We start from the raw sequence: 23,828 nt of genomic DNA on the forward strand, positions 1-23,828 counted from the left end.
TCGATAAAATTGTTGTGCTTTATTTTATCTCAATCAAAATGCCCACAAGTCATTATTTTCTTGGAGAGTAGCAGAAAAAAAAAAAAAACCTAAACCATATACTGTAAACATTCACATTATTTGTTTTTTAAAAATGTATTCTTCAGTAAACTCAGCGCAAAATAACACATTTCATATAGTAAACAGAAGAAGAAACAACATTTATAGGCATCACTCCAAACCATTGGCTTAGATTGTGTTTTGAGGTTGATCTGCGCGGTGTATCCATCAGCTCAAATTGCACATAGTAAGTTAAAGTTGACTCTAAGACAAGTAGAAGTGCCACCGTGAAGCACACAGGTTGGCAAGAAGTTCAGATCAACCAGCCCTATCTATTGATCTTTGTTTGTCCTCAGCACATAAAGACACGTGTTGTCGTCATCACCCTCCGCCATACTGTTTGGTAGCGCTACCAAAATGGGCCAATGTAGTCACAACTAAGGAATCAAGACAAAACACATGCAATAATTTGGCCAAAGAGAGGGACAATTTCCAATAAACTGGTCTCGTGCTCCAGTAAACACCCCTGTGGCAAGAGTCTGAAAACAACTTCTGCCCATGAGAAAGATGTCATAAAATTGAATGTCAAGGCACTTCCCCATGTGAGGATCTTGTCTTTGAGTGACATGTTTGTGAGGCAACAAAGTAATTCAACTAAAACTATCAGAATACGTAGAAGTATTTAACACTTGGCAACTCCAATTTTTTAGTCATCGGTAAATGCTCTCGGTAAGCGTATGAACACAGTTTACGTGGTGGCTTTGGTGTTGCTGCTAACCCGGCCTGACCCCCCGTGTCAATTTCACAGAAGTCAGTTTCGCACTTCAGGTGAGCCTTTGAAACTGATTTTTAAAGTCAAAATCTTGCGGGATGATACGCAAATGACGCCACCTGCTGTCAATCTCACAAATTTAGGTGACGCTTTATTTAACTTCCTGAAAAAGAAATGAACTTAAATGTATTTTAGATTATGGGTAAAATAGAGTCACTTGCAATCAATAAATTCCAAATAATTACAAACAAGTTGATATATTAGAGAATTAAATATGCTTATTTGCTTTTTTAGATATGAAAATCAATACTTTAGGTCTGGACAACAAGTATGCAGCTACAGTAAGCTTAGCTGATCTCAACACAGAGAATAGGATAGCAGACAGCTAGCCTGGCTCTGTCCGTGGAAACAATCCTCTTAACAGCACCTCTTAAACATATTAACACATTATACATATCAGGTTTTTTACAAGTGTAAAAATAGCTGTTTTAAGGGGTGGTAATATGGCCGACTGTCTCTTAGCCGGTAGCAGCTACTCGCTAAAGTCTCCGCTGGTGTTCAGTTTTACACTTTTTTGTACAAATTAAACATACAAGATATGACGTGTTTAATTATCAAGCTTTAGAGGTGCTGACAGGCAGTCTTTCTTAGCTATGGACGGAGCCGGGCTAGCTGTTTCCCTCTGTTTCTGGTCGTTGTGCTAAGCTAACTGTCCTTGCAGTGTAGCTTCACATTTAGGGGACATGTATGAGAGAGGGATAAATCTTCACACCTACTCGATGTCCCAAAATTGTACATTAATAATAAATTAATATTTACTTGGGTTTATGTGGAGCAGTTCTCTGAAGGAAATTCTTATTTTTCCCCCAAGTTAACAGCTCTTTCTGGAAATTATTAGGAAATGACAGACCCATAAAGTAAGTGTTACCCAGATTTAACAGTATAGGTTACTCCACCGTAAGCCTCTTTTTCTGTATTGGCAATAGATAACAATAAAAAAAATACTTTATCTGGTAAATAGAATTACTTAGATACTCGTGTCACACTGATTAAACTATACTAAACCTATGAAGTGTGCATTAATAACACTTGATTTAAAAATAGACGGTCTAAAATAGGCAGTCATCTGTGGTTTAGATTAAGTAAAGAAAGTTAAAATACCCTTCCATCGTTGATTTGAGTTTCTTAAGGAAACAAGTTGCACACCCTGGCACGAGCTCTCGTCGCTTTCTGTTACTTCACTGACAATCACACTTACAGCAGTTTCAATCACGCACAGTTTCTATGTGAACTGGAGTTGCCAAGTCGCTGTCACAGGTACCAAAGTGTGAGGTTAGGTAACAAAAACAGGGTGAAACCAAGGTAAAATCATACAGTACCCCACAAAGCTGCCTGCAAGTAGAGCTAACACGTAGCCTTTGACTTGAGCTTTGATTTTCATACGCAGTAAATAGAACCAGGCGTTTCTACATAAAATACCCACAATTCCATTTTTACTATTTACAAACTCATAAATATATATAGTCTACAGTAGGAATCATTTTCCCCCCAAACAACCATACAAAAAAACAACAGACCATAAAAAACTCTGAACACAAATAAAATAGATTATTTCTATCAAAAGAAAGAAAACAGAAAACAAAATGTATTCATATTCCTTTGGAGTGTTTTGCTATGTTAATCTGTAGCAGTACTTGTGATGTCGAGCCCTCGGGAGATTTTGAGACCTGAGTGTCTTCGGTCAGGTGCAGATCACAATAGCGCTGAGATCCCTGGGAGGGGCCAGGCTCGAGGCCCGGTTCATGTAATCCTACACTGAACATACGAAAAAAAAAAAACTTTAAAAAAGGGGGTAAGGATGAGGGGGTAAGGGGCTGGGGGAGGGGGGGATAAAGACAGTTAAAAGATCACAGGTCATCACCACCCTAAGATTCAGGGGACTGCTCTGACAGAGTGTTGAGCAGGTTTTTGTAGGCTGGGGAGTTCATGTAGCGGGGATACGAGTCTCTTTGCATTAGTGTGTAGATCTGCAGCTGGGCATCGTCGAACATGTGCAAGGTGGGCTCCTGTATGCTCCTGTTGATCGTCTCACGCACACGGGAGTCAAGGCTCACCTGGGAGTCAAGCACAGGGAGACATTAGGAAGAGCTGACGCACCTTCTCAATCAAACGGTTTCTTTAAAGGAATAGTTTGACATTTTGAGAAATAAGTTGTTTTTTTTGTTATTGAAAGCTCAATGAAAAAATGATCTGTGCAGTTAAAGATGCTGTATGTGAGATTTGGCCACCTGTCCGCCCTTTTTGGAAAAGCACAGTTCCCTTCCATATGTCTATTTATCTTTAAACCGTCAGCTAATGTAGCATTAGCATATTCCTCGCCAAGAGCTGTCTCCAGCAGTGGACACCAATGCTAACACTTGCTGACTTTTCTAATTTTATCACAGTACGTCTTTAATTACAGACACAAAACTGTGGGGAAACGAGGCGTTAGCTTAGCTTAGCTTAGCACAAAGACTGAAAACAGGGGAAAACAGCTAGCCTGGCTCTGGTCTAAGGATAACACAATCCAACCTACCAGCACTTTTAAAGCTCGCTAATTAACACTTTACATCTCAGTTGATTCATCTGTTTAAAAACTACAGTTTGCTATTTTACGGGGTTATGTTCTGATTATTTCACGGCTGGGACAAGAATCTTCCTGTAGTCTCAATAACAAACCAGATACGATGTGTTAGTTAGCGCTGGAAAGGCTGACTTTGCGGCCTTTGGCGGGAGCCAGGCTAACTGTTTCCCCCCGTTTTCAGTCTTCATGCTAAGCTAGGCTAACCAGTTGTAGTTTATGTTAGTTTATGTTAGCTGTTATTAATTTATAAGAAAGCTAACAAGCGCATTTTCATAAAAATGTCAAACTGTTCCTTTTATGTTCGAGACAATGAGATGAATCTGATATCATGAACCTCCAAATCAAAGCATTTTCTGTAATAAGGTGAAATCGGGAGCTGTCAGACCTCTTTAGGCGAGAGAATGGAGATGTAGTCCTCGTAGATGACCCGAGCCTTCTCCTCGATCGCACTCTTATTGGTCTCTTGCCTGAACTTGTCACAGGCTAACCAGAAGAGCATGTTCTCCTCGCTGAACTCGGTGCGAAGAAACTGTTGGAAGGAGTTCCTCCCTGCTGGGCAGCACATCAGCTTGTCAAACGACTGCCCCCATGAGCGCACCTCCTCCAGCGTGGGCTTAGGACTGCAGAGAGCGAGGGCAACGAGGGGGTGAGGCATTTCAACATTCATTTTACACAAATATGTTCAGTTTAGATTAAGCATTTTTGTGCAGAGAAATCAGCTGACCAGTCTTCACAGTCTGCGGTCCCTTCCTTGACGTCATCAGAAGCCTTTCGGTTCCTCTCATCCCGGTCTTCATTCCTTAAAGTGACACAGAGACGTGGCAGGCGACGGGGACACTGATTATGAACCGCACGTCATTTTTCTGAAGCAGTTATTTCTTAATGTCTTATAATCATCTTACTGTGATGTATAACAATAGCATACACAAAATATATTTCCAGTTTTACACGCAAGTCTAAGCAGACTGTACAAGACCTCTCACTATATGCACATAAAACATATTGATGGAAAAATCTGCAAATATGTTGATAATCGATTGTTCCCCATTCATTTTTAAAGCAAACATACCAAAATGTCACTGTTCCCAGACCCTCACATGTAAATATTTTGCTGGCATTTTTAAACTTTACGAGTAGACGTCACCTTGTTTCTGGGAAATTGTGACGGATATTTTTAACACATGATAAGTTGATCGATTGCAAAAGTAATCTGCAGATTATCGAATAATTAAAGTGCTCACTTTATGTACGTATTGCCACATGTATGTTTTATTATACCATGGTTTAATGGTGAAATGCTTCTTGGATGAATATAGTGACTACATGTTTAAGATACCGTATGTTCTGATTTCGCCCTGTTGGTGTTGTTCCTACACCGTCACTGCAATCGACCAATCAAGCTTTTGTGATGTCACAGCTTTGCAACTCGGGGAAAAAGAGTGGCAAAATATGCACATGGGAGAAGTTATCCTTCAAAGATGTGTTAAACATTGTGAAGGGTTTATTTTAACCCGATTTTGCCTCCTAGTTCTAGCATTTTCAAAATATCAAGATATATATCGTTAGCATGATATAGCCTGAAAGTATCATGATCCTATTTGAAGTCCATATCGCCCAGTCCTAACTGAACAGTGTGATAATGTGCTTCAACTGGGACTGGCACTGATTACTTGACCTGCAAACTTTGGCCCTTTTGTTGTAATTTGAAACGACGGTCCTTGAGCAACATTAATGATATAATGATGAAATAAAGTCAACAGGACCATGAAGAGTTGCAAATCTATGACATCACAGCAGCTCGATTGGACAGTTGCAATGATGGTCTTTGAACAACACCAACCTGGCGATATCAGATAGGACATATTTGTTCGGTGTGGGGCCTGTGGTAAACACCAGACGTTTCTAGAGAAAAACACAACAGGTTTTTGCTTTTGGTCTGTTGCCTACCATTAAGTTTTGGGCGTCTCTGGCTTAGTGTGTCATCTTTGTTTAGCTTTGTCTGTGTCTGTATTGTGAGTGTGCTCTCTGTACTGTGTTGAAGTATAATGAGAGTTACTGGTAACCAGAGACAAATGTCTCAAATTTTGGCTCTGCAGATATTTCAAGAGCTGGAGTTCAGGCTTGCGTAGCATTGTAACACAGCTGCTGCAGGACTAGGAGTCCACGGATCACATGCAGAAATGTCAGAAACATAAGACCCAAGCTGGAACAAGCAATCCCAGCTGCTGAGATACAGTAGCTCAGGCTGTGCTGTCCTGTCTCTGATAATGTCGTCCATGCTGGGGCACAACGATCAAGTAGAGAAGACCTACCAGGAACAGCTACAGCAGCAGCACCAGCAGAAGCAACACGCATTTGAGCCCCGTGGGTTGGCCTGGCCCGGCTGGCCCTGCTGGGCCGGTGCAGTTCCCCCCGCTGCCGACTCCTGCTGCACCGACATCTGCCTCTTTCGCATCTCCATCCGCTCTGATCCCATGGGCTACAGACAGAGGAGAGGCACTGAGTTTAGTGTTCAGACGACAGGAATGGTATTTAACTGAGAAAATCTCCTCAACCTGTGATAAGGACAGTACTGGCTGTACTGTCAATGCACCAAAGACCAGGTTGATTTAATTTACCACTCACCAGTTGACACCTATGTATTTGTTATATATGTGCTGCTCTCTGGCTGCTGCATGTGTCGGCATGTCCAGAGGTCACACTGTAAAGGAATGCTGTTCGCTCTATGCAGTGCACAAAAAAAAAAAGTATGGAAGAATAATTTGCTGATTTTCTTTTTTTTTTTTTTCTCCTGCTGCCAAATATGCACCCGCCAAGCACATTTCAGCTCCTCTGATCTCAAACAGGCTGCGTGCTCCCGCAGACACTCTGACTGCATGTGTAAAAAGGGATGGCTTGTCGAACATGGGCTCAATGTCCATAATCCAACACTTTTTGAAATATCCCATTTGTGAGTGTCAAAGCAGTGCATTAAAGGATTTGCAACGCTCACTGGGCCCAAGTGAAGCATCAAATTAAACACACATGAAAACAGAGTAAATATTTGTCCTGTTTTGGGGGATTTTTTTTTTTTTACTCCTCAAGTGTCAATGTGTCATTCACCTCCAGGCTCCGTTTATCACGTCCATGTGAGATTAAACGTGATTAAAGCTCTCTGGCGTCTCCAACACGCTCCCCATTGAGGTTCTCGGGCCTATGGACGCGCTCACAGGATGACTTCTTGTCTGATTTTAACAAATGTGTCATCACCGGGTCAGACACTGCCAAATCCTGTCAGATCATTTATGTAACAGAGCTGTCGCTCCCACCGCACGGCATCACCCGGCTACTACCTGACACAAGAAAGCGATGCTTTAAAAAAAAAAAAAAAAATGTCAGGAGATTTGGTACATGGGAGGAGGAGGAGGAGGAGGAGGAGGAAGGGGGGGTGAAGGCGCAGCTTGCAAATCTATAACCGCAGCATCGCTCTTTCACAGCCTTTCAGTGAATACAAAACCATTTGGCCGTTTCTAAAATGGAGATCCGCGAGCTTCCAGGCTTCAGCTGCACATTTTCGTGCGTCTTGCCAAATGGCATATTTTACGCGTCGGGCGCTTCAGAGCTTGACACAATCGCAGTTACGCTGTGGCTTGACTCAACAGCCACAAACGATGAAAATGGGGGGTTGGGGGTGGTCGTACCCATTCAGAAGGATAAATCATGATAACACCAAATAAAAAAACACCATTCTGCCTCAATCTCACTGTCGCACGAACGCGAGCGCCGCCGGGATTTAATGGCCCCCTGAACGATTTAGCAGCAGCAGAAAAAAAAAAAAAAAAGAAAAACTCAAAAAACAATGGCATTAGCAAACTCGCACACACATCACATCAATGGAAAGTGCCACCATGAAGAAGCGGAGAGCTTCATCGCCCTGGACGACCACCGAAAAGACACTGCCTCGATCTGTTTTAAAAGCCCGCTGTACAGCAAGACGGTGACATGCCATTTAAAACGCCGGGAAACGGCCTCGACACGCTCCGCTCACCGAAATGTCCGTGCAATGATACATCTGTTCGCCACCAGTACTTACAATTTCACCATGTATGCACAGCGAGAAGAGGTAATTCTTTGCCTTGATTACATCCGATGGCACATAAGGCTTTTTTTCCCCGACCGGCTGCTCCAAGTCAGTACGCATGCGTCTGCCTCTCCAACTCGTAGTAGCCCAGTGAGGAGAGTAAACCACGACAGTAGGCTATGGCACAGGTTTACAGTGCGGGTCCTTTACCCTGCCTGGCGTGTGGGAACCGGACTGAACAAGCTGCGTGATGTCAGTTTATATTAGAGAAAGGGAGAGGAGCGGCGAAATAAAGGGGCGCCGTGTAGTTTTTTTTTGGAGAGGGGATTCAATCTAATCTCAGAATTTGAATATGTAGGCTGCAATCTTAACGAGGCAATAATACAAACTCAGAGATGTATTTTTTCCCCCCCATAACAAGCAAAATAAGGTCCCCTGAGCGCTGTTTGAAGCTGGAAAGGTGGCAGGGTCCGCCACATGTAAACAAACTAAAGCAGTGTGCAATTGTGTTGTTCTTTAAAGTCATGGAAACAAAGAGAGTTTGTTTATTTAGTTTGCAAAGTAATTCAAAAAATCAGTCAATGAGGATCTTTCTCTTCCTTCCCAAAACTACATAATGCACCTTTAAGCTTAAAAACAAACACACAAGGTGGAAAAGCACATTTAAACCTCACTTGAGCTCTTACACTCGCAGCTATTTAAAAAACTTAAACATGTTTAATCACGTACAGAAAAAGTCCCAGTTTCTTTGGCTCCTGCTCCAGTGAGTCTCTGCCTGAAGTCGCTGTCTGTGGTGCTGAAACAGGCAGCAGCTCACAGAGCCGAGTTTCAATTCACTGAAGGACAACGTGACTTTGACAGCCGATGTTGTATCAGTGTAGTTTTGTGTTTTTACTTTCCAGACTGATTTATCCGCAAGTATAAGAAGTGGAATTAACACAATTTCATACTGTTTTGCCTTTTATGTGGCGGACCCTGCCACCTTTCTAACTTCAAACAGTGAAAACAGCTTGTTTATTCGGTTATGAAAATAAATAAACATTTCTGAAGTTGTATTATTGTCTCATTAATATTGTAAATGTAAAAATGTCTTCTCCAAAAGTGCGTAGTACCCCTTTAAAGCCGATTTGATTAAAACAGTCATGATGTGAAGAAAACAGCCACGTTTCATCAGTTTCCTCGCCTTACATTCATCATTCACCACACAAAATTGCCGTTTATCATTTAATGGATAAGTTCTCCCAAAGAAGAAAACATTGGTCATTATGTCCTCGCCCTCGTGCTGATGGGAAGTCAGGGGAAGTTTTAAAACAAGTCCCCATCTACTTCAGTTGTTTAGGAGAATGCTGCAGCACTGTTTTGCTGTGAAGCTCCAGAAATGTTTTGTGGACGACAAAACTTCACCCTACTTCCCATCAGCATGGAGATGAGTAGATAATGACTGAATTTTCATTTCTTGGTGAACTTATCCTTTAAAATGGCTTTAAAGGTGGGAGTGACCAAAAATAGATGAAAAAATGGAAGTGATGAAAACAAAAGCACCAAACTGTTTTCTATTTCTTCACCACTGAACAAGTTTTAACGCTCACATACTTCACACAGTCGTACATATCTACACATTAACAGTCTTTCCTGAATCTTGCATCTTTTTATAGTCGTATGCATTCAAAAGACTACTCTGCTGTTTAGTTGGTAGTTAAAGGGGCTGCATGTAACAATCTGTAGATCTAACATGTATTTATCACTTTTTTATTGGCCACATGTGAGGCCATTGTAGCGTGACGTTAAAAATGAGACCTTCCCCGTCTCTCTCGGTTGCTTGTACAAGCCTGTGGACGATTAGTTGAAGTTGTTTAATGCTGCTGGGCTGTGGATTTCTTTGTGAAGGACTAAGGTTGGATTTTCCTCGAGTCCCTCTCTTCACTCTGGTAACAAAGAGCGACAGTAGCTAATGTTAGTTTAGAAATAGAGTCCGTTTCCATCACAGGAAGCTCCACAGAGCCCCTTCAATCGACATTACATCTCTTGCATTGCTTCTCCCTATGTAACAATCTGTATTGTCCCTGTTAAATCAACTCATAGGTTGCCAGTTTTAGTTCGACTTCACCTCTTTTACAGATGATTGCCAGGCTCCTGTGTGCCTTGTAATCTACAGTGCAGGCCTGCGACCAGTCACGATGCAGACGACAACACTGCCATCTGAAGGTAGCTCCGACTACAGCACTAACATGATGCCGTCCACATGCAAGTGAAGACTTATGGAGCATCAATGTTCATATGGATGGTGTGAAAGGCCCGGCTATGTTTGCAGGACAACACATACCGACACACATACAGTTCACATGCTTTTGTTCGTATAAATCTGTGCCGATGTAAATGATGCCCAAAGATAATGTGATGCACATTTTCACACATATCCTTCAATTCAATCTATGCCCATTTAATAACACTTTGCTTTTAGGCGCACGTCATGTCTTGCTTTGTACAAACACCAGATGGCACTCTGCCTATTCTTCAAAAGTCTGCCACAATGTACAGTATTACATGTCATTACCTACTTAATTTACACATTTGTGCTTTTGCCCATCTGCGTCAAATTGTTAGTAATAATGCCCTTTGATGCGATGGAGATAAACAAGTACTCCAGTCCAGTATTGTAATACGAAGTGCTGCAAAATGTGAGCGCCCGTAATAGAAAACTAAGTGGACAACGCACAGACTTGTTCCATGATACTGCCCATTGAACCACTCATGGATCAGGCGTTCATCTGTTCTGATATCTCCTGCCAAAAAACAAAAACAGGAAAACAAGCAGATTCCGCTCCTGTCCAGATTAATTACTTGACTGACTGACTGTGCTGATCTGGGGCGTGCCCTGAGCATCCAAAACATCCTTCATCTCCTCCAGAGATATGAACATGTGACTCTTCTCCACAACACTTCATTTAACACCTTCCCCTGTGTTCATGTTATGCAACACAGGCCCACAAATAGCCATGTGAGATTGATACATGCACACGCAAAGCAGCGAGCGCTACCTTACGCTCTTGTGATTCGACGAGCGTGCAGACTTTTTTTTTTTACCCCCGAGGGCACAACGCCAAGTGGAGGAGGTCAGTCCGAACGCACAAGGTCACCCCGGGGAGTGCGACACCAGAGCTGGGTGACGGGATGAATGAAGTCTTTGCAATATGTGATCAAGAGGATTCAAAGCATCGTGAAGCTTCACGTTATTAGATTCAATCACTGCAGATAGAAGCTAGAGGGGAAGCGAGTCTCCGACTTAACACCTCGAGAGATGATGCCTGGCACCTGAAGGTGAAGATGAGTAGTCAGTTGAAGACAGACGCGGATCATTTTATTTTTCCACAGTTGATTTCCTGCTGACATTATCGTTGCTCTAATGAATTTCTCTGTTTTCTCCAGGTGTGTTGATCAAGTTGCTCTTTCTACTGTAAATGTCAGGCTCCATTTAGTAAAACCCAATCAGCGTCTTAATCCCTGTAACCAAATTACACAGTCGTCTGTCCTTTTTTATTTTTTTTCCCCTTTGACATCACATCTAGGCTATAGCTCTCCGTGCAAACTGATTGTCAAAATTACCTGTTCGTTAACGGTAAACGTAACCCCATTGGGCTCAATTGCCTCTAAACACTCCACGATGTCATTTTTGCTTGAGACAACATTGCACTATGAGTTTAAGTGAAACTCTTGAATGCATTTGTACCAATACTGCCTGTCATTTTGCATTGTCTGTCTAATTTCTCGTGTACAGCTTCTGTTTTATTCTATTTTTAATTCATACATGTTTAATTACGTGTTCTCTCCTTGTGGTGCTGTAACACCCAAATCTCCTCTCTGGGGGACCAGTAAAGGATTATATTATCATTTAAAAAGTCTTGCAGGAGGAAAGAAATGTGTAGTGATCTCGCTGTGATTTCTATCTGACCCTTTTCTTGAGTGTCATCATTATTCAGGATTTGATGTTACATCTGTTTCTTTATTGTCCCATCAGCGGGAAATCAGTTTGCAACCGGGGGAATAAACAGCAGCCAACATCTTCGGACAAATTCAGGATTCAAAAGTAGGGTGTCACAGTCATGAGACTGAGCTAAAAAGGGTATAGTATATAGTATATTTATAGTATAATAAAGAATAATATTGGAATGACGTTAAAAAGCAAGCGAATATAACATATAAAAGGATATAAATATATGTGATATATAACAATTTAGATATGTCCCATTTCTACAACTGTAAAACACAACCATAATACAGCACAATCTACCCGAGTGTCTCGCAATCGTCCATCATCTCCTGATTTGACATGACATGCGACAGCTCGTCACTGCGTCTTCTTCTTTTATCCGTTTTATGACGGGTGACATCATGTGTTGGTGGATTAAGGTGCATTACCACCACCCACTATGACAGAGCAAGAATGGAAACAAACGGAAATGATTTAAGAAGGTTTTTTACACAGTATAATTCATTTTTAAATGGTTTTCAACATATGCAGTTTTAGGCAATGTAACGTGGGGAACAGTGTGAGGTTAGACTAGATAAGAAATAATGCATCAAAAGGACAACTGGGCTTCTGGAGTGTTGACTTTATGAAAACACACACAACAATGTCGACCTAACAAGTAACAGCCATCCATTTGCATCACAGCTTCAAGGCCGTGTTTATCCAACAATGCCAATATTAGACGTACTGCAGAAAGCACCGGGGCATGCCAGGTCTACAGTTCGTTACCTTGACTTGATGCAAGCTGTTTTTCAGAGCATTTTTAACAAATTATGCTTTTAAAAAGTGACGAAAATGAAAATGGTCATTTAAGATCGTGGCGGGGAACATGTCCCCAGCATCAGCAACTAACTACATGATGAAAACAATAGGTGTTTGTACATGCTTGAGTGCAAATACGTGAATGTGCAGAACACTGCAAAGGATTGACAGAGTGCCAGACGAGGCTGAGGGGATACAGAAATCAGATATCAGGAGCTCAGCATCCTGTTGACTGGAGGGAGAAAAGCTATTTCAAAGTGTCTCTGTTTTGCTGCGAGTGCTTTGTTTGCTCCAATCTGAGCAAATAAGTTGAGTCTGGCTGATATTACATTTCAACCATCCCTGATACCGTCTGCTTTATTTAACTATGAGAAAGTGCCCCCACAAAACTGCTTCAGGGCCACAAGAAAGTGGACTGGTCAGAATATGATCGTTTCATATCAGATCTCTGTGTATAATTCAAATTACCTGTACACACTGACAATACAGTTCACTTGTTAAAATGTGCAGGAGCTCTTGAGACCATCAATAGACACCGAGTGGACCCAAAGTCTCGTTGTTCTACTGACAAGGACTTCAACATTAGGGTCAGTAGGTATGGTCTGTATCAGAACATGTCAGTTTCTTGGTTTCTACCACACAGGTTCTGATCCTTTATCCTCTAAATGTGATGCGGTCCAATACATTGTTTTCATAAAAGATATTTTGAGATATCATAGCAGGAAAAGCACAGGTGAACTTAAGACATTAATGATGGCCAGGGGGCAGTTTCTGGTTCTGTAACCTGACCGTCGTTAGTGTGATTAATTACAGATTTTTTTCTGTGTCGACAAGTCAAAATGTATGTTGTGGAAAATGTCTATGTGAGTTTGAACCTCAAATTGTTTGAACTTATTCAGTAAAAAAGAAAAAAGAAGAACTTCTGTCTGATCTTAATGTTTACATAAACATAAACAAACTGCAACTATTTAACACTGCAAATTATGTTTACAGGTGTTAGAGATAGAGAGAGAGTACTGAATACAAGAAAACAAGTTGTATAGTCTTTCTGATGAATTGCCTCAAGTGATGTCAGTTGATTCAGTGTCATTTGTTGCTGAGAACTACAAGTTTTAAATGAAAAAAGTCTGAGTGTGAATTCATCAACTCATCTCCACTATAGCATAACACACCGGAATCTTGCTTGAGTGGGCAAGATGCATTGTGGGTAACGTAGGCGTCAGATTTGGAAGAAATAAAGCATTGACTTCGATCCTTTATTTGACATCTAATCTGTCCATGATGAGTCAGCGATGTGGACTGGAGTCACTGTTGTGATGAGTTGTGCCTTGACTTGACAGAAAAAAAATGACTTGAGACTCAACGTGGACTCATGACTTGACTTGAGACATGATGACTCAAATGACTCGTCTGTGTTCATTTTATGTTTTCAGTTTAGTTTATTGTTGTTCAGTCTGGCTGTCAGTATTTCACTGTTTAGAAGTGACATTTTTTTTTGGATTGAGAAGAAATTAAGAATAAATGAGCTTTTATAAAGTTTGTGTTTGTTTGATTACATGTATTTCACTGAATATCAATAATATAAAAGATAAACTGACCAATAATAGCACTATTAGACAGGTGTTAATACCTTGTCTTTTCTCTTTCTTAATAGCTTACTGCAGAATCCTGAGGGGTGACTTGACTTTGGTCTAATCAAAATGACTTGTTACTCGCTTGATACTTGGACCAAATGACTCGAGTCCACAATGTTATGGTACTGTAGTGATAAATCAGCGGAGTACTCTGTTAATGTGGAGGCCAAAGTCCAGTTATGTCCGTGTTTCATATACTTTTGTTTATCTTTAATTAAGTAAAATATTATGACACCAGTTCTGCTCTCCGCCAAGCAACACATTTGTGTGATGTACATGTTAATGACCTGACCTGACTCCTCTGTCCCCCCACTCAGCTCCTGTGTCCTCATGGCTCCCTTACAATCCCTTCCCCTCTCTGAATAGTAACATAGTTCCCCTTACTACGGAGGAAATATCGGAAATCTTTATTTATCCACTTACTAAGACTGATTCTGCTGCCAAACTCAAAGCCAAATCACATGTTCACACTATTTTTAGGACTGACTGAACGTACTCACATCTCGTTTAGTTGTTTCTCCATATATATATGTATAGAGTTAGGATGTCTGTACCGGTTGTCATGTATTTTGAACGACTGACTGCGTAACTTTGTTTAGATTTCTGATAACTACAGTAGTATCACACTATTTCAAGACGCACCATCTTCTTCTTTTAATCTTCTTAAGCCTCCTTCAGACAGGAAGCGCTCCCCGAAATAGAGGTTTGGCAAGAAAGCAAAAAAAGAGCTGCTGTCACTCAGACAGAAGCAGCCAAGATGCAACAACAACAACAAACAACAGAGCGAGGGACGTTGAATTTACTGCATGCGATTCATAATTGAAACAAATATCATCTGAAAGATATATGGCTTCTCTGAGGTTCAAATTAGGCTCTTTATTAGTCTGTTATTTCCTTATTTATGACCTGTTGTCAGGGCAACAACAAACAAGCGACATAGCCTGCTGACTGTCGTGCTGAACGTCGTGAAACTCCAGTGAGGCTGTGGTTTTATCAGACCGGTCGGCGACTTCTGACTGCATTTGATCCATTATTAAAGTCATCATCAGTGGTTTTGTTTATGATAACTAACTATTATCAGAACAGTAGTGCTTATTATTGGAGAAAATAAAACTACAACACCGCCCATACCTCAAGGCACACCATCTCCTGCTCCTCCTGGATCGGGTCATTGTAGTTCACCGGGTACCCCGCCCGGTTCCGGCACGCCCGGGCCAGTCCCCGTATCGGCCGCCACATCAGGGCCCTTGCGCGTCTGATCCCCCGCAGAGCAGACGTGGGCCTGATCTCCCACTGCCTCACCGCTCTAACACATGGCATGCTCCTGTCATGAGGCCTCACTCGCCACGTGAGGCTCAAGTCTCTCCGAGATCATAAGAAATCCACGCACTCCTCGCTCCTTTCCTCTATGTTTTCCCGGCGTCTCTTCTGAAGCACATTGTGACAGAGATAGAGAAGGAGAAAAAAAGCATCAGTGACCCTGACGGAGAGAAGAGTGTTTACAAAGGAGAGGGCAGAAGGGGATTAGGACAATGTTCCCACTGGATGCAATCCTGATTCCTCCGTGCTTTACTGCGTCTCACCAGCTTAGGCCAGATTAAGCCAGGAGGTCTTAGTGTCTGAGTGAGATGGACGGAGAGGAAGACTAGTGACAGACGTGGATTCATTTGTGATTGTGTACGCTCCTTGATGAGTTCCCATGTAATACAATGGATTAAAACACATTGCTAAATGGACTTTTGTAGAGGAAACATATGGCTGCGATGCACATGCAGAACCATTAATATATCGTCAGCCGTGGTGCCTGTGGAGCTCCTAATGGGTCGCACCCGGTCATGCATGTTGCTCATTGGACACTCACAAGGATAAACACTGATCAGAGCTCTTCGGTGTGAGCAACATGACTTCAGCTCTCTGTCATCCTCACAAAGCCACAAAGTTAAAGTGCAAGTGCGATGGTAGATCTCAGTTTGGTGTTTCTCACAGACAGAAACTAACAGCATCGTTACTTTATCTGCCCTCCTGCTTCTCTTTCCAAGGATTGTTTTGCTTCTCGGGGATATTTGCTTTCTGGTCCGTGCTTTGGCAGCGGGGGGCACGGACCGCCTTTGGTTGTATCAATTTCATATTTCACTGCAGCAGCAGATGAGGTTGTTAATAATTAAAAAGACAATATGGGGGTAGAGTTTCCGAATTGTTCACACAGACACAGACATATTTAAAAGTTTGACAACAGCAAGTCTTTAAGTCACTAACTCGTGGCTCTGGAGAGTCAAGTAACAAATTAAATGCTCAATTTCAACATTAAGTGGAGCCACAGACAAGAATAGAGAGGCAGACGGATCCGTGCCGGAGCATCTCAGGCTCAGATCAGTAGAAACTTTTAAACAACTTTTTACCAGAATGTTTTTACCTTTTTATAATGTCAATTTAATAATTAACCTTGTGAAATCTGGTTGCTGTAGTGTTTTGAAATCCTTGACAATGACAAAATGATAACACAATAACATTTTTGATCACTAAGCATCACTATTGTTGATACACTGACTCAGGTCAGAAACTCACGTCACTTTGCTGTAATGCAGCCTTTAAAACCAGGACAAGACAACACTACCTGTCTGTCTGTTGCCTGTATGTTTAAACTAATGGACTGTCACAACATTTAAGATTTAAGTGTACATGCAGCTGGCACTTCTTTACCCTCACCTCTAACTTGTGCTGGTTCAGACAGCCGCTCATGTGACCGCCTGTCACATGATAGAGCGTGACGCCGTGTTGTAGTCTGTCAGCTGTTCGCGCAGCGCAGGATCTGGGTGAGTGGTTCAACACAGTTTTCACTCCGTTATTCCTCATGTGATTAAAATAAATTAAAATATCCGGATTGTTTGATTCGTCTTACTCTGTGCTTGTAAATGCCATCACCTGTGGAGCTGTTGTCATTTTGACACGGCGACAGAAAGGATGCGAAGCTATGTTAGCACAGCTAGCTTAGGTTAGCAGCAGCTTATTTTGCTAGTTGTTGCTAGCTAACGCCGAGCTGACGGTGTCACCCGTGCCACCTTAATAATTTCACAATATTATATGTATATCTGGCGACAGCCTTAATACAGTCTCATGTCATAGTACTGCGTTGTCTTTTATTTCTTAGTAAAACCCATCATGTAATGTCGTGACATTGGGTTAGCTAAGCTAGTTAGCATGACCTGCTGCTAGGGGTTTTGACTAGACACTGGTCCGCTTGTTAGCTTGCTGAATAACGTCGGGGTTAAACTTCTTAAATTAGATGTAAGGTTAATATTTCGAAGAATTATCAATTGTTTTAACCGTAAATTAATTGCGGCTCAAAAATTCCTGTATAGCTCATAGGTTCCCTCATGGTAAAAGCTAACCAATTTAGCTAACTGTTATGCAATATTTAACTGATTATTAGCATATTTTTGCTGTAATTTGTTTATCCTCACTTTCTATAAGTTGCAGCCTCTAGTAAGCACACACAGCCAGGCTTAAAGCTTGCGACAGTGCCTCTGATGCTGATCACCCTGTGCTGATGTTGACTCTGGTGTTTCCATCCAGGTGGATTTGGATTTTATCAGCACAAATACTGCAGTAGATATAATACATGATGGATATCCGCGGGGCTGTGGACGCTGCAGTCCCCACCAACATCATCGCTGCAAAGGCAGCTGAGGTGCGGGCCAATCTGGTCAACTGGCAGTCCTACCTGCAGTAAGTACACATGCACAGGTACACAACAGCACATCATGTTAATAATCACTTATGGACACTTGAGTGGGTACACTTTCACAATTCAATACAACAGCTCTGCCATGATTATAATTTTACAGAGCTTAGGAAATGTCAGTATTTGTCGACACTTGATGTTTATTATTGAGGAAACCAATGAGTGATTTCTGGATGCATTTAACCTGACTCCAAACGAATTGGAAGAAATGACACCTGGCTGTAGATGTTTTGAATGTTTTGACATTTTATGACTGAGAAATGTGTTATTTGTCTTTGCTCCGATTGTTATAACTTTTGATTTATGTCCATAACTGTGCTGCTGCCGGTCTCGACCAGCGCTCTCTTGAAAAAAACACAATGAGAATTCATTCTTGGATTTTTAAAGTACACTTAAGCTCTCATTAAATCAATCTGTCTGACTACATCGGTGTAATAATTGCAGACTGAGCGCAGTGTGCCGATCTAAAAGCAGCTCCTCTAGTTCCTGTGTTGTGATTCACTGTCTTGAGTGTTACTTCCTCTTTAAGTTTTAATGCAGCAGATATGACCTATGAATCACATCATTTCTCATTCCTTGTTTAAATACCATAATCCTGTTTTTACTATAACTGCCTACCTCCATGCACCTCCCATGGTGTGTTTTGCTTTAACTATAACGTGTGGTATTTACAGGTTAATTGCCATGATAGTTCAAGCTGCCCGTGTAATTAGAAGCAGCATGCTAGTGACGAGGCGAAGGCTACTCTCTCTCTCTCCCAGTGAGAGTGTCGGTGGCATGTTTGTGCTGTATGAACTGCTCCAATGACAAAGACGATGTTTTGAATGCCTCATGAATAATCCATAGGAACTAACACTCTTTATTAGTTGGTCTTGCTGTTGTTCAAAGTCAAAAGTGTGTTCAGGAATTGCTTCAAAGTGATCGTGCACAAATTGAAGTATGTTGATCAAGGTTCACAGTCATCCAGGTCGTGGTAATTCACCTCTCATCCTCATGTCCAGTTGCTTACAATACAATAAAACAAAAAACTAAATTGTAGTAGCGTTATGCTAATATGTCAGTGTCTTGATGAATTATCTTGCAGGAGTCAGATGATCTCTGCAGAGGACTGTGAATTCATCAAGAAATTTGAGGTGGCCAACACTGAGGAGAAACAGGTCATCCTGACCAACGAAGGACATCAGGTATTCAGTCCTTTACATTATCCGTGCATTTTTGTGTCTGTAGTCAATGCTTCATCCGACAGATGTTTGAGCAAATGTCCTTTAGATTTCTTTATGATTGTTTTTATTCTGATCTGAAGCTCACAACCTTCCAAACTAAGCAGACTCACTGCTGGTTGCGTGAAGATAAATATTGGCATTGCAGCAAAATACACAGGATTATGGTGACTATTTGTACAAATGTTAAACTCAGTGGAGTACCTGGGAGCCTGTAGCTTTGGGGATTATGCGAAGTACAATTTACCATATAAGAGCTGTACTGTACAATTCTTCTTCCAAAGACATTGAACCACCTGCAGTATCTTTGCTTGTGTAGCACTTTTTAACTCGGACTTTCAGGCTCACAGTTTGTGTTCTCCCTGTACCCAGTACTAACATGCCCACCCCAGCGTAGCGTCCTGCATTGCTCTGCTGCAGAGCTATTATCGGCCTGAAAGCACCTTTATACTGTAACAATACTGATCCGTGTGGAATACATTCATGTGAAACCTCAATGCAGACGCACCTTCTCACATTTTGCTGACAGTTTGTGGACCGTTTTTGGAGGTGCCAGACAGAAATAAAGGCAACGGCAGTTCAGTCAATTTATCACATGCTGTGTCTTTGTGCTGTGTCTGACTTTGTATGTATTTATTTATTTTGTTTGTGTGCAGTGTGCGAAAACCTTTCTGAACCTGATGGCCCACATCTCCAAGGAGCAGACGGTCCAGTACATCCTGACTCTGATTGATGACACTCTGCAGGTAAACAGACAGACCCACTGACTGTGGACAAAAAGGACATGCATGTACATACATACATATATATATATATATATATATATATATATATATATATATATATATATATATATATATATACATTTTGAGAAGACAGCAGGACCGTTGGTGAGAGAACTTGATCTCTGGACTTTATTATTTTAGTTTATTGTTATTAAACAGGGCATTAAACTTAAGATCTGGCAAATTTGGAAAAGGTGTTTGGTTTATTTCATCTAAATTAAGCTCAGATGTTTCCCTTTTTTAACAATAATAAGATCAAATGAATACAACTACAACTTAGATTTGTTATGAATGTATTGACAAGCCTGTAAATTCAGTAGGTTAAATTCATGGAGCTAAAAGAAAAACATGAAACCATTATTTGAAAAGGTCAAATGTAAGACTAACAGCTGTGTGGCGCTCTCGAGATGCTCTGACCTACAACTCTCGTTCACCAGATTTAAGAAAACAAATTGGTTTGGTACAGACCTCAACAAATATCACATTATCATGATTTTAAAACCTAAGTAATCTGTTGAGTCGGACTTAACAACTTTATTGTTAAACGTGTCACGGTAACGGCATCAGTGTATATAGTTTTGTAAAGATGGCTCGTATTTCATGCAGTCCATCAGTTTCTTCAGCTGTGCAGCAAATAACTACTAATCTAAGATTTTACCGTGACTCAGGAGAACCATCAGCGCGTGAACATCTTCTTTGACTACGCCAAAAAGACGAAGAACACCGCCTGGTCCTACTTCCTTCCGATGCTGAATCGTCAGGACCTTTTCACCGTCCACATGGTGAGTTAAGAGTTAATCATACTTCTTGCTTTGTGTTTTGAATACGGAAAAATGCAAATGAAAGGCATATAACACCTCCAGTTGTCCCTGCAACAACAGACCAGTTACCACATGTCAAACCAATCCTGTAACCAAGGCAACCTTTTGCTACCTATAAATGTTATCTATTATGAGTACCATTGTCAGTCTGTAGAATAAACAAGGTGAACATATGTGCACACTGGGGTGTGAACTATGTAAAGAAACATCCAGTGCATGCTAAAAACTTAAGCACAGTGTAATATTTTAGTAGCTGAGAGGATATAACTAAGAGCAACCTCTCAGACCACATATTGCACGAACAGGATCACAGGTAAGATGCTGTTTTCCAGCCATGAATTTTTCACAGGTTCGACTCTGACTCTAATCATAGAAAGACATCAATAATTCCTCACAAAGCAACCTTCATCTTTTCCCACATAAACAGGCAATTAATCTAATGATTTCTCCCTGCCACCCTTTACAGATTAAAAATGACCACCCAATGGCAAACCGAGTAGTATGATAGGACACCCACAGCTTGATTTAAAATACCAGCCAGATGGCATCCGGCAGGTGGGCTTAATGTGACCCCGAGAGTGTGACACAGCACTTTAACTCAATCCAACTGTCGTTCTCATTCTTGCTTTTAAATTAGAGCCTCGATATTTCTACATATCCTCTCCTGACAAGGGGGAAATTGGAGAACACAATTTGTTCCTGTCTCATCACAGGACCCAGGAGGCTCTTATCAAGCTGAAATTGTTCAGTAATTTCGGCGCTTAGATGAGGTTGTAGATCATGTTTTGTTCAGTACCTTTTGTAGTGTTTCAGAACAAGGTATTTTTAAATTGAAGTACATGTTATTGCAGCCTTCAACGTAATTTGTGTTTCTTTATTTCTTCTTCTCACTGGTATTTCAACTAAAGATGCTGTAAGTCATCATGGAGGACGTGGTCATATAGTTTTTGCTCATTCTTACATTTCAACCAAATCATTTTCATTGTTTTTTACTCAAAATATGTATTTACTGTGTGTATATGTTACACATTTCACAGCAAGAAGGAACAATTTTGAAAGAAATAATGATTGATGAACACTAAAGGTTGGCCTTGCTGTAAATTTCATCCATTGATGCACAACAATATGAGTTGAAAATGTCCTTCTTCTTCCGTAAGGCGGCGAGGATCATCGCTAAGCTGGCTGCCTGGGGCCGTGATCTGATGGAGGGAAGTGATCTTAACTACTACTTCAACTGGATCAAGAGCCAACTCAGTTCACAGGTACGTCAGTCAGAATTTGGTTGTGGAAGTTTTTACCTAAAGTGACTTTTGTCGTTGCTTTTACCACAAAAAAGTCATTGACTGCATGTCAAACAGATACACCAATGTTATCATGTCACCTGTCATTTTACAGTGAAACTACAGAGTATGTATTATGTCTGCTTTTATGTTAATAACATCAGATTATGACAGAACAGTGCAGTTAGAGGAAGTCACATAAGGCGAGGGACAGTCAAATCAAGGTGGTTCATTTTTTAAGTCAAATTTTGCTGTTCATTTCTAAGTCTATAGTTTTTGGCCATTTGAAAATGACTCTAAATAAATAAATAATGAATAAACAAGATGTCATAAACATGATAATGATTTGTGCTATAAGAAATCAAGTTTTCTGCCAGTGTACATAATTGACCACATAATGGAGTTTTGAAAAAAATGACCCGTTTTTGTTTCATTTGAATTCATCATGTCATGGGTTATTAATTTCTTAGATATTAGGACGTCAGCTTCTGGAGATACTGGCTCCCTCTCTGTAATAATGAGTTTGATTTTTTTCCCCCAAAGAGTCTAATTATCTTAAATGGCAAAGTAATTTCCACTTTCTGTCTCTCTTCATTTTCTGTTAAATTCTGTTGTTTGGGCTCACAGTGAAAACCTCGTCTGAATGAATATTATGCATTTATTCGTGTTGAGTTTGAGTTGACTTGTCAGACCTTGAGATGGTCTGATGAAAGCTGCAATGAAGGTGCTGGCTTTGCCTTGGCAGATGTATGCACTATAGAGTGGGCGGATAAAACAGCTGAATATTGATTTCCTGTTTCTTTTGTGCCTCTGCTTTGCACACCGGTATTTCCAAAATATCCGGAGGTTCAGGTAAAGCCAGCACCTCCAAAAAAGAAAGCGTGATTTTGTCTCTCTTTGTTCTAAACATTCTGTCTTTTCAAGTTTGTTCTTTTGCTCTGACTGCTTTTTGAAATTATGTTTGACTGCATTTCTCTCCTGAACAGCCCATCAGTGAGCATCCACTGTCACTGAATTGTGGTCAAGATTACAGCACACATTGTGTGTTCCAGTGCCACTGTAATTTAGCACTAAGCGATGGATTGTGAACAATTGTGCACTTGTTTCTTTTGTTTATCTCCCATTAGAACCTACATGGTACAGGTCCAGAATCAGGCTCAGGAGCAGGAACTATTTCCCCCAGTGAAGTGAGTATGAGTGAAGTGCATCATCGGTCCGCCTGGCGCTTCCAAAACCCAAAAATTACAACGACAAAAAACGTCAGGGTTTGTGCAAGCTGGACTCTGTCAGCTGTCTCTGAACTTTCACATCTTTTCTTTCCCCCTGTCTCTCCCATTCTGTTCTTGCACTCCAGTTATTCATGAATAATTGCAGATTGTTGGAGACCTGAGTCTGTCAGAGCAATTCTCCATTTTGACAGCATGGAGTTTTAACTGTACATGTGGAAATTGCATGCCGCCAGCCACTTCTCCTTAATGCTGAGAGTGCATGAGACACACAGCTTTTCCTGTACATTAGGATAACAAGGGAAATTGGAATAGCATTTGCACAGCAGCAGCAGCGCCCTACTACCCCATACCTTAAGCATTAGCGTGATTATTCTGAGGAGCGTGCTCACGACTCTGTTGACACGAGCGCTATCTATCTAATAACTCAACATCATCTTTTCCTCTGCATTTTCAACCAGGTAACCTCCTCCACTCCTCTGCTCTTCTGTCGTCACTGCTGCCTGTTCTCTTTTGCTGGACTTCTTTGCTTTTCTTCAACCTCTTTTACCTAACAGATTAATGTGATCTATTTTCCTCCTCTCAGCTTCCTCCACTCTCTAATCTCAAATTTACATTATTCTGCTCAGGTGTGATGGGACGCTTTTCCCTGCTATTGCTCTGTATTGTACTACCGGGTCTGTGATCTAGCATGTTGTTAATGTGTGTAATACAATAGACTGCATGTGCAATGCCTCGGGTTTGATGGGTGACAGTAATGCAAGTTTTTGGACTGGCCTTCTTCCACGTGCTGTATCTGCTTGTCAACTACTCCATGTTTCAGAATCGCACTAATTG

At 41.1% G+C, this 23,828-nt stretch overlaps 2 protein-coding genes across 4 annotated transcripts in view; one reads left to right on the forward strand and one right to left on the reverse strand.

The window, feature by feature from the left end:
- Nucleotides 1-16,710, reverse strand: rgs20 (regulator of G protein signaling 20). 2 transcript variants are annotated; one of them, XM_084368374.1, is made up of 6 exons: nucleotides 16,624-16,710; nucleotides 15,049-15,345; nucleotides 5,747-5,913; nucleotides 4,159-4,233; nucleotides 3,820-4,054; nucleotides 1-2,925 (listed from the first exon to the last, which is right to left on the reverse strand). In XM_084368374.1, the coding sequence occupies exons 2-6, from the start codon at nucleotides 15,235-15,237 to the stop codon at nucleotides 2,737-2,739; spliced, it is 855 nt and encodes a 284-aa protein (XP_084224500.1). In that variant the 5' UTR covers nucleotides 15,238-15,345; nucleotides 16,624-16,710; the 3' UTR covers nucleotides 1-2,736. The 2 variants fall into 2 exon arrangements, with proteins under 2 accessions (XP_084224500.1, XP_084224499.1); XM_084368373.1 differs by lacking the exons at nucleotides 15,049-15,345; nucleotides 16,624-16,710 and adding an exon at nucleotides 7,507-7,709.
- atp6v1h (ATPase H+ transporting V1 subunit H) overlaps nucleotides 16,655-23,828 on the forward strand; it is a 26,081-nt gene continuing 18,907 nt past the window's right edge. The window contains exons 1-7 of one of the 2 annotated variants that reach the window (XM_084368371.1): nucleotides 16,655-16,730; nucleotides 17,491-17,643; nucleotides 18,744-18,843; nucleotides 19,536-19,625; nucleotides 20,333-20,446; nucleotides 21,643-21,747; nucleotides 22,893-22,952. In XM_084368371.1, the coding sequence (XP_084224497.1) occupies nucleotides 17,537-17,643; nucleotides 18,744-18,843; nucleotides 19,536-19,625; nucleotides 20,333-20,446; nucleotides 21,643-21,747; nucleotides 22,893-22,952 (576 nt within the window). In that variant the 5' untranslated portion in view covers nucleotides 16,655-16,730; nucleotides 17,491-17,536. The remainder of the gene's footprint in view (nucleotides 16,731-17,490; nucleotides 17,644-18,743; nucleotides 18,844-19,535; nucleotides 19,626-20,332; nucleotides 20,447-21,642; nucleotides 21,748-22,892; nucleotides 22,953-23,828) is intronic. The other variant, XM_084368372.1, reaches the window with a different exon arrangement.

The sequence above is a fragment of the Pagrus pagrus genome (genome assembly GCF_965226575.1).
Source record: "Pagrus pagrus genome assembly, chromosome: 12".
Lineage (NCBI taxonomy): Eukaryota > Metazoa > Chordata > Actinopteri > Spariformes > Sparidae > Pagrus > Pagrus pagrus.